This window comes from Etheostoma cragini, chromosome 24, assembly GCF_013103735.1.
Source record: "Etheostoma cragini isolate CJK2018 chromosome 24, CSU_Ecrag_1.0, whole genome shotgun sequence".
Taxonomy (NCBI): Eukaryota; Metazoa; Chordata; class Actinopteri; order Perciformes; family Percidae; genus Etheostoma; species Etheostoma cragini.
Window position 1 is genome coordinate 2,199,493 of NC_048430.1, and position 11,099 is coordinate 2,210,591.

At 39.1% G+C, this 11,099-nt stretch overlaps 1 protein-coding gene across 1 annotated transcript; it reads left to right on the forward strand.

The window, feature by feature from the left end:
• Positions 1-957: 957 nt before the first annotated feature.
• slc15a1b (solute carrier family 15 member 1b) lies at positions 958-10,665 on the forward strand. Its single transcript, XM_034864450.1, has 23 exons — positions 958-1,133; positions 1,428-1,459; positions 1,611-1,695; positions 2,110-2,251; positions 2,454-2,573; positions 2,660-2,759; positions 4,472-4,562; positions 4,652-4,735; positions 5,552-5,634; positions 5,823-5,909; positions 5,994-6,083; positions 6,232-6,276; positions 6,385-6,417; positions 6,540-6,628; positions 7,113-7,194; positions 7,280-7,396; positions 7,522-7,668; positions 8,042-8,088; positions 8,728-8,835; positions 8,919-9,033; positions 9,131-9,268; positions 9,437-9,544; positions 9,741-10,665. Exons 1-23 carry the CDS (start codon positions 1,127-1,129, stop codon positions 10,008-10,010), a joined length of 2,220 nt encoding a protein of 739 aa, XP_034720341.1. The 5' UTR covers positions 958-1,126; the 3' UTR covers positions 10,011-10,665.
• Positions 10,666-11,099: the final 434 nt, after the last annotated feature.

An 11,099-nucleotide genomic window follows, 5' to 3' on the forward strand; every position in this document is an offset into this window, starting at 1 on the left:
TCTCTCTCTCTCTCTCTCTCTCTCTCTCTCTCTCTCTCTCTCTCTGATGCAGAAGCCACAGACTCCCAACTGTCAGCAAAGCTAAAGTCTTGTCCGTCAGCGTTAAACTAGGCATAGAACTTACAGAAGATGAGTAACTCTTGATGTTTGGTTGTTTTATGGCTCTATGTTACTGTGGGTAAGTTGCACATTTGGTATTTTGGACAAATATGATAATTAACTTTCTGTATGTACCTTCCTGAAAGTAAGTAAGTCAGTAAGTAAGTGTGTGTTTGTGTGTCTGTGTGTGTCTGTCTCACTCTTTCTCTCTCTCCCTCTGTTTGTGTGTGTGGTTGAGTTGGCATTATGGTCAGTGTCAGAGTTAATGGAGCTGTATGTAGTGGTCCCACTGAGCGGCTGCACATTCAGTGGAGAAAAACAGGAGTGTAACCGGGTTGCTGACTCCTGTAAAATCCCCCCTGCTCTCTTTGTCCCAAACACTCCGAACTGTGTCATTGTTTCAGACATTTTGGCTGCTAAACATCATGTGTCTGGTGTGAGTCCTGCTAGTGTTTATGGATTGTGTATGTGTGTGTCTATTTGGTGAAATACAGAAGAATTCAAGATTTTATAATGTAAGAACAACCTTTTTACGTTTTCTATGTTCATTATTTAGACACTGCTGTTAATGTCATATTAATGCAGCTTCAGTTTGTGCCTTGCATGTATGACTATCTAATTCCAGTTACAGCTAATCATATTTTTAGTTTGATAAGTAATAAGAAATACAGTTAATTGCTCCCTGTATCAGCTCCTGTAAAGAGACATATCCTCTATCTGTAAAGCAATAGGAGGTCCCTGAGCCATAAAGTAATTATTGACTGACACACACAGCTGTGATTATATGGAAGAGAATGTGCTGGGAGGTGGGAATAATGATGACTTACATGTTGGGAGGTGCTGAGGGCCAATTGTGTGATCCACAGTCCAACATCAGTGGGCGTTGCAAGAGGTTATTTAATAAGCTGGCCAGGCCTCGGCTCGGTCTACGCGTTGTGGATCTGGACAGAGGTCACAAGTCTCTCTGTGTTTTTTTACTAAAGGATTCAGTCAGACAAAGGACCCAAAGTAGACACACACAGCAGCCATGGCAGGTGAGTTCCAGTCTGGATGGGAACCCTGTGATTGCGGATGCTCAGGAACTCATCCTTAAATTTTGGGATTACTTTTCCTGCAAGTTCTTCATTTTAGAGGAATATTCTCTGTTCATATCATGCATTGCACTTTGTTGTTGCTTCATGCATATAAGCTTATAGAATATCTGACATTCACACCAGAACAGCTATCTGTGTTTGATTGGTCACTTCTAACAATATTTCTGCATATTTACACTATATACACTTTATTTTTTATATCAGTTTAAATAACGTGTGACTTTATTTCTGCAGACAAAGACATTAAGAAGGCCAAGAAAAAAAGTGTAAGTTCAACTCTTATTGCACTTTTTGTCGTAGAGTATATGTAAAAAGGCAGGAAACAAAATGCACGCAACTTGTGTGCAGAACCTGAAGGCAGACTCCTTATTGGTCATTGTGGTAATGTCCTATGAACATTTCCTTCTCCTCTAACAGGCTACTATCTGTGGCTACCCAATAAGCATCTTTTTCATTGTGGTCAATGAGTTCTGCGAGCGTTTCTCCTACTATGGCATGCGAGGTGAGTTGGTTTGTTCTGGATCTGAAATACAGTCTCCTTCGAGTCCATTTTTCTTTGCCTCACCTGCATCCAGTTGTGAAACTGGAGTACTACAATTAAGTACAATTTTGAGGTACTTAAACAATATAAAAAGTTAAAATCCCTCCTGAAGCCAAGTGACCCACCATGTTTTAACCTATTTTCTGTAAGTAGATGAAGAATATATTGTTAATACTCAAGTAAAGTGCATGTACCTTAAAATTATAGTTTAGAAAGTTAACATTAACTTTTTATATTTATTAAGTACAATTAGCTGACAATACTTTACGTAGGTAAGAGTTTGAGTGCAGAACTTTTACTTTTAATTTTTTTACTTTTACTTTGTACTTATGTGAAGTATCTATATACTTTTTCCACCTTGTTCTGCGTCTGCAGCTGTGCTTGTGCTGTACTTCAAGTACTTCCTTAGGTGGGACGATGACTTCGCCACCACTATCTACCATACCTTTGTGGCTCTCTGCTACCTGACACCCATCCTGGGAGCCATTGTTGCTGATTCATGGCTCGGCAAGTTCAAGTGAGTTTCAAATTCTCCAAATCCTTTTTTTTTCTACAACAAAATGCATTTTGAGTGCATTAGAGTTGGGGGTTTGGGGTATCTCCCATAATCAGCTTTTAATTTTCACCCTTGGATTTTTTACCCTTGTCTATCTTATCTCTATCTGAGCCTGTTTAACTCTTGATTTCTTTCTCCTCCTCCTCCTCCCACCTCTGTGCAGGACTATTGTTTACCTGTCCATCGTTTATACGCTTGGACAGGTTATCATGGCAATAAGTGCTATCCATGACATGACAGATGCAAACAAGGATGGCACCCCCGACAACATGACCGCCCATGTGTGAGTTGAACACACACAGCACTGTGTGACAGAAATCCAACAGATACACACATGTTTTTGACATTATGTCTGTTCTCTGCCCTCAGAGCTCTATCCATGGTGGGTTTGCTGCTCATTGCTCTCGGTACAGGAGGCATCAAACCCTGCGTGGCTGCCTTTGGTGGTGACCAGTTTCAAGATCATCAGGTTAGATGTTGCTTAAAAACACACACACACACACACACACACACACACACACACACAAACACACACACATATACATATACACACACATATGCACATCCGGGTTTCACTTTTTTTTTCTCATCATGCAGCGTGCAGTAGCTCAATGTGTACAGTGTAAATACAGCTCCATTAACTGACCATAATGCCGCCTTAAACACACACACACACACACACACACACACACACACACACACACACCGGACATGTGGCAGAGACAAAATGACACCTCTACAATATCATGAAACCCAGTACGACAGTCCTGCAACAAATACCGGAGGGCTAACTTCCAAGATCTTTCCTGGAAAGAATTCTGTAATGTATATAAATGTTTAAGGAAAATAGAGACAGTTTGCTACACTTACAGTTAAATCCAAGCAGCTGCTAGTATGACTCAGTCGCAGCCAGACATTTGTCTAAAGACGAGCACACAATTACAAGCAAACCGCAGAACAAATTATATTTAAAAGGAAAAAATAGTAGGCCTTATCTCACTATGACTTCATTTCTCATAATGGTAAGAATGAAATATGGTTTTCTCGTAAGTACGATATCCCTATTTGGTAAATAGGAGATGTTAATCATAATGTTTTTTAATTTAATTGTCAAAAAGGGGCTCAAGATAGACTAGTTTTCTCATATTTCTGAAATGCAGATCTTGTAATTATGAGATTTGTCTAATTGTGTATCATCTTCTTATGTATCTTATGAGATACAGAAGTCATAACAAGTATAACAATATATAATATATAACATATATAACAGTAACAATATATTTTTTCTTTCAAAAAACTAAAAATGTATACCAAATGACCCTTTTGTTTCCTATGAAACTTCATAGGTAATGCTTGGAACATTTTCCGAAAAAATGTCAGACGCGTGGGATACTGACATATTTACCATTAAGAAGCTTCTAATTCTTTAATACCTAATCCTCTTATGTACACTACCAGTCAAAAGTTTGGGGTCACTCACAAATTTCCCTTAGACTCCATTATAGACAATCCCAGCTCAGTTGCCTTGTTTTTTTTAACCAGGGCAGCAGTTTCCAGATTACATTATGTGCTTACATAATTGCAAAAGGGTTGTTTAATGTTTTCTTAGTTAGTTTTTTAAAATAATATCAGATTAGTAAACAAAATGAGCATTTGGAACATTGGATGAATGGTTGCTGATAATGGGAAATGTAGATATTGCATTAAAGATCAGCCACCCACCCAGATCAGCTGGTATCCTGTCTATAATGGAGTGAATTGGAAATTTGTAAGTGACCCCAAACTTTTGACCGGTAGTGTACATACATGTACAAGCAGGACCCAAGTATTATCTCTCTCACTTACTGTGTGTACACACACACACACACACACACACACACACACACACACACACTACACAGGCAATTAAAATGACAACTCACTCAGCTATCAGTCCCATCTTGTCAGCACTTTTTGTATCTCTATTTTTTTCCAGCTAGTTGTGTATTAACTATAACCCCAGGTTAACCCCACTTCTGTCTCCGTGTCTTTATAACACTGTTCAAGGCCAGGGACAAAGATTCCCCAATAATATCAATGACTCTGGTGATACGAGATATAAAAGGCATCCAATCTAATCGTGGAAAAATGTCCGTAAGTGCTTTTTGTCCAGGACTTGCTTAACTTTCCTGTGTCCAACAGGAGAAGCAGAGAAGCGCCTTCTTCTCCATCTTCTACCTGTCCATCAATGCTGGCAGTCTGCTGTCCACTATCATCACCCCCATCCTCAGAGGTACGCTAACGTTGATCACAGAGCATAAAATTCCCAAGAGACTCTCGTGTTGGATTAAAAAACAAATGTGTGTGTTCTGTGGTTTCCAGCCCAGGAGTGTGGTATCCACAGCCAGCAGAAGTGCTACCCGCTGGCCTTTGGTGTCCCCGCTGCTCTCATGGTGGCAGCTCTGAGTAAGAATTCATTTTCTTTTTTAAACGTATAAGGAGCAGATGAATACGTGTTTTTAGTAACGGTTGTATTTATTTTATTTTGTTATTTATTGTTAGAAGCAAAACATCCCAACTCAGAGTAACTTCCGGTAACTGTGTCACGTGGCCTCCACCACTGCCACGCCTCTTTAGGAGACTGGCGTCAGGTCCTGAGTGGATTGCTTCAATGGGAGAAGTGAACCTGAACACAGATTATGTCTGATTCTTTTGCCCAATATTCACCACCGTACATATTGGAAGCAGTTTTTACAAGCCACATATCTCCCGAAAATTCTGACACTAAAATGGCATTTTTCAGTCAAACAAATCAGGAGAAATGCCACTTAGTTGCATTATGGGAATTGTAGGATCCAGTGTTTCAAATACCAGGGACTAAAATGCATATTTCCGCCTCTTCTACTTAAAGTTTGTCTCTTGTGCGTCTCCCTAATTTGATTAAAGTACAATGCTAATGTAAATAGCTGGAGTGCAACTTTAATAAAAAAATGTTTTATTGATTTTAATTTATTAAAAAAAGGCCATTTGTGAGGACAGCTTCTAGGTTGCCAGGTTACAAAAAAAATGTACGGTGACCTATGTCTAAAACATTAGTAGATTAATAATTAACTGTTAATAAACTACTGCTTATTATACCTTATAAATCCTTAATTAACCTCTTTGAAGTGTGCCATCTAAGAAAGGTGTACCATGAAAGTTATGGTGCATTTCAGATAATGACATTCTAACAATTACCTATATTAAAATATGTATTTGGTGTTTGTGTGTGTGTCTCTGCAGTTGTGTTTATTGTTGGAAGTGGTATGTACACTAAGACCGCCCCTCAAGGCAACATCTTGGTGAAAGTCTGCAAATGCATCGGGGTGAGATGAATATTTTGTTACTCTAAAAGTTCACCTTTGAAAATGGAGTTGGGTGGTTTTAAGAAGAACCTAGGAACATCACATTCATTCAAACTTGAACTTTAAAAACTTTCAGTTAAAGTTCAGAAAACACAATTTATTCCATGGAGAGCAAAATTCACATGGAGTATCCTCTATGCAATCTGTAGTATGCTATCAAGAACCGCTTTAGGCATCGTGGTTCTGAATACCCCAAGAGGACCCACTGGATGGACTGGGCTGAGGAGAAATACAACGTAGGTTCACTTTACATGCACAAGTAAATGCAAACAGGACAACCAGTGAACTTCAAGTTCTAATCTTTTTATGTTTGGCTCCAGAAACTCCTGATTGCCCAGGTGAAGATGGTGGTGAAGGTGCTGTTCCTCTACATCCCTCTGCCCATGTTCTGGGCTCTTTTTGACCAGCAGGTAACTACCAGTGTTTGCCTCGACACTAACTGCAATTAACTCTAATGAATAGCCCATTCTAATAGAAGAAAACAGAAATGATGAATACCCAGGAGTGTCCAGGCAGAATCCCAAAACAGACTTACGAAGAGCCATGTCTCCTCCACAGGGTTCGCGATGGACCCTCCAGGCGACCACCATGGACGGGGATTTTGTAAGTGTTTAATTTCATTTTCATTTTTTATTTGTGCTTTGTCACACCTTGTGTTTGCACAACACAGAAATAAGATTCTTTCTGACTTCCTACTTTTTTTCTCAACAGGGAATTCTCACAATCCAGCCTGATCAGATGCAGGTAAGACATTTGTGTTGATTACACTTTGCTTACTTTGCTCCAAGATTTCTTTATTTTCGTGCCGACTGACGTGAACCTAAAGAAAAGGCTTTGAAAGAGTGACTCGCTGTTCTCCCCACCAGACTGTCAATCCTATCTTGATCCTGGTTTTGGTTCCAGTCGTGGACAGTGTGATCTATCCGCTGATTGCCAAGTGTAAATTGAACTTTACGTGAGTTTATTTTTGGAAAATATTACATTATGTATTACATATATTAATAATATAATATATATGTAATACATATTACATGTATATTACATGTGTATTATGCTCTGTATATAAAATCTTGTTATTATTTTTCCATAAGGAAATGAGTATGTTTTGTATACATACAAGTCTTGTATTCAAAATTTCGCAGACTTTCAATTCATTAATTCTTGTGTGTTTAGCCCCTTCTAAAGAGTAAATAATTATGTATGTATAATATATATAAATAATCTTACTATATGCTATTAAGCATGTATAAGCAGTATATAAATGCTTTATTACACCACAATGTGGATAGTGGCCATTTTCAAACTCAAGACATGTTGACATAAAGTGATGTCGTTTTGGCCTCCTGAAAACATTGTTCCTTGTGATTGAATATGGTCTAGAGACATATTAAATCAAGTGGGTGTGGGTGTGTGTGCGTGGGTGTGCGTGCGTGCTGCAGTCCGTTAAAGAGGATGACCGTGGGGATGTTCCTTGCTGCTCTCGCATTCATCGCTGCTGCCCTGGTCCAGATACAGATTGATGTGAGTGTAACACACATTATACAACTTCAAAAACATGCATTGCTTTGTGAAGCACAATTCACTCAAACACACATTTCTCTTTTAGAAAACCCTGCCTCAGTTCCCATCAAGCACTGTTGGCCAAGTGAAGTTTATCAACATGATTAACAAACCGCTGGACGTCCAAGCTGGATCCAACAAGTTTAACCTGCAGCCTTTCAGGGTACTCCCCCCAACATAAGACACAGTACACTGACACTATTTATCCAAATGCACAAAGGTTAGTTTGTCTGTAGGTCACCACACACACTAAAGGTCTTGTGTAAATAAGTATCTTTTCCCCAACAGGCCAATGAGGATTACCTGAACTTTGATGAACCATTTGAACTGACACTGGGGTCTAATGAAACTAACCAAGTCAGTTTAGTGGCTGGCAATCGTAGTACCGGGGTCATTGTTCAGGATGAGTCCAACTCCCAACCCAGGGCTTTATGGGTAAGCACACCCGCTATATTAAATTGGTTAAAGGGCAACTGAAATTATATAGTTTTCTGTCTGTCTGCTGCAGCTAGGGATGGGGTAGCATTTTTTTATTGAACCTGAATCTAGTTCATAATCCCTTCAAATCCAATCTATTAAGGTAATTTGTTAGGTGGGGAATGAAGACGTCTCTCAGTTAAAGAAATATGTACTGTTTTTATTTCCCTGTGTCCTACCTAACTAGGCCCTTCTGATGGGTCATAAGTGATGATTGAGAGGGATTCATTTTATATTAGTCTATACATTGTTGTTTTCTTTAGGAAAATCCTAAAAATTATACCTTCAAGGACAAAATTGTGGAGGCTCTAAAGTATTTTTCTGTCTCCAGTTCGTTGACATCAAATCAAAGCCGGAACAGGGCGTTAACGCTATCAGGCAAGTTTCACATTTGCTATAGAAACATATAGGAATGAGTTTGTATACTGTATTGCACTGTAATTTTCTTTTAATGTAACAAAGTGATAGTGTGCCTGTGTACAGTACATCAGTTCTTAGATAACGCACACAGTAAAGAGGTCACAATTACTTTACGCTTGCTAAAAGTAGACTGGTAATGATGAGGAATCTGTATATTATCTAATCGTCTTTAAATCAGTGGTTCCTAACCTTTTCAAGTGACTCCTTTTAAAGAACCTAAAGCATCCAATTTTTAGCAAGAAAAAGGCCAAATTAAGATAAAAGTCAGCCTATTTTTCTTGTAATATAAATATGTATTTTGAATCATTTTCTGCCCCCTTGAGTTTACCTTGGGATCGGGGGGCTCCAGGGCTTTAGATGACCGTTTTGGCGACACAGAATTCTAAATGAAAACAAAACTTCTGATTATATTCCCACAAGTTGTTACAAAAAGAGAAAAGAATTACCTGCACGAATTGAGCGAGGGTGCTTTTGATTATAACTTCAACGTTTCTTTTGTAAGAGAAATAATGTGAATTAATCTTTTTTTAAATGTTTCATCTCCAGTCTCATTCCAAGACTGTCTCACCTATTATGTTCTGAATTCTTCCTCCCCAGATTTTTGAATGGTTTTGGCTCTGTTTTGAACGTGACAGCGGGTAACCTGCAGTTTGGGAACATCGGCAAAAACAACATGTCAGACTATGTTTCGGTACCAAAGGGACTGTAAGACTGATTTCCTTACATAAGTCACGTACAGTAACACTAGAGAAAATCTTCTGCTCTGAACGGGGTTTTTCTTACGGCAGTGCACAGTTCCACATCAAGAATGGTGCTGGTGAAGAATGTAACTACAATTACGACCTGGGCTTCGGGAGCTCTTTCACCTTCATCATCCCGACAACCTTCACATTTGGACCAGATGTAACTCATTAATCCATTTTGAGGCACAATTCTAGCTTGAATGTCACTTTTTGGGGGATTTCAGTAACACGTCTTGCTATCCGGCTATGTCCTATAGTGCAGCCTGAGCATCCAACCAGTGATAGACATCAAGCCTAACACCATTCACATGGCCTGGCAGATTCCTCAATACTTCCTCATCACTGCAGGAGAGGTGATCTTCTCAGTCACCGGGCTGGAGTTTGCCTACTCACAGGTACAGCCTGCTTTCCTCACATATCAATAACAACAACTGAAAACTTGGATAACACTGGATAATAAAGTCTGTCCTAGTGTTAATTTGACCAGAGAAACAAAACACAGATATATTGACTTGATGTTGCTATAGTATTACGTTCTACTTGACTCTCCCTTTGCTGTCCAGGCACCCAGCAACATGAAGTCTGTGCTGCAGGCTGGTTGGCTGTTAACTGTTGCTGTCGGTAACATCATTGTGCTCATTGTCGCCGAGGCAGCAACTCTCTCAGATCAGGTGGGTGGGTTTTATATAAGCCATTAGTATGCACATAATGTCCTCACTGACCTTGGGCAAGTTCCTTTTACGCAAAACAAATGCTTAAAAGATATCTTGTATGATGAAACTGGCTGAATTAAACACTTCATATTCAACAGACAGACATGAGAATTGGGTTCAATCTTCTTGTGTGTGTTTTTTTTTTTTCCACTAGTGGGCCGAGTACATCCTCTTCGCCTCTCTGCTGTTGGTAGTGTGTTTCATCTTTGCCATCATGGCCCATTTCTACACCTACATTGACCCGGCCAAGATAGAAGCCCAGTTTGCAGAGAAGGACCCTAAAGACAAGGAGAAGGAGAAGGAGAAGGAGAAGAGGAAGAGTGTGGAGATGACCAAGAAGGACTCGATTGAGCACTGCAACGAGGACAGGAGGAGTTCTGACTCCAGCTCTGACGAGGAGGAAACCAAACAGACCAAGATCTAAAGCTTCTCCACGTCTTTACAAATGCTGCTTGGTTCGGTGTTTCAGGTCTGAGTCCAGGGCACTGCTGGGCATGTAGTGGTTAGAAAAAATGGATGATGTGAGTGAAATGGAACTGAAGTTGGCAGAACACAGAAATAAGGCTAATGGTAAAGCTCTTGGTGGACAGTGTTAGTGAAGGATCTTGGAGAGGGGGGGGGGGGGGGGGGGGTTATTCACACTATTATCATCATTTTGGCTCAAAATCTTAAAAGAATATTCCCTTTTAGAGGTTACTTATACAATTAAAATCCCTGGAGATTCATTGGTTAATTTGTGCTTCTGCTGTTGTAAATCTGTTTTTTTACAATGAATTATTTTGCACTGTGTAGCAATATTGTTGTGTAATTTTAGTTTCATAGGCTTTTGTAATGTAATGGATTACACATACAAAGAAAACATTCCAACATTTGTATTTATTTCCAAGCACAGCGTTGTATGTAATGTAATATATTGTCATAGTTTTATATATATTGATGACGTTGTGTGCTCCAAGGTAAAATCAAACTGTTTAATCATATTCTATAGTCAAACTTGGCCTGGGAGATAATGCTGCTCGCCAAGGTCTTCAAGAAAGATGCCAGGAAGGTGTTGCTGTCAATAAAGATTGTTGTTTGTTGAACCTAGGCTATGGAATTATGTTAAATACATTTCTCTTCTGGATACAAAAATCAGACTTGCTGTAGCTTATACTGCAACTGTAATTTACTTTAGCCCTTGAGCATCCCTTTAAAAAGTTGATCGGATGTCCGTAGGGGACAAAAATGTCTTTGTCAACAAACTGCCATAACATTTTTTACTTTGAGAGTTTATCGTTTTAGAAATTACACAATATTAATTTTCAGAATGTTAACCCTTTAGCTTAAATAATACCACAAAAACAAATTCTAAACATTTTCTGTAAACTACAATGTAGTGGGATTTAAAATAAGAAGGCATGTGTCATGATTAGTAACATTGATGTATTGAGGAAACAGTGCAGTACTCCATAAATGGCTCAGTGAGGCAGTATTTAGGCACATTGGTTCTTGCAGTAAGGATGTTCACCATCTT

Bases quoted from the DNA above. Each gene is read 5' to 3' on its own strand.
- slc15a1b (XM_034864450.1), top strand. The intron at 7,195-7,279 runs GTGAGTGTAACA...TTTCTCTTTTAG, and splicing joins TGGTCCAGATACAGATTGAT to AAAACCCTGCCTCAGTTCCC. The intron at 9,034-9,130 runs GTAACTCATTAA...TATGTCCTATAG, and splicing joins CCTTCACATTTGGACCAGAT to TGCAGCCTGAGCATCCAACC.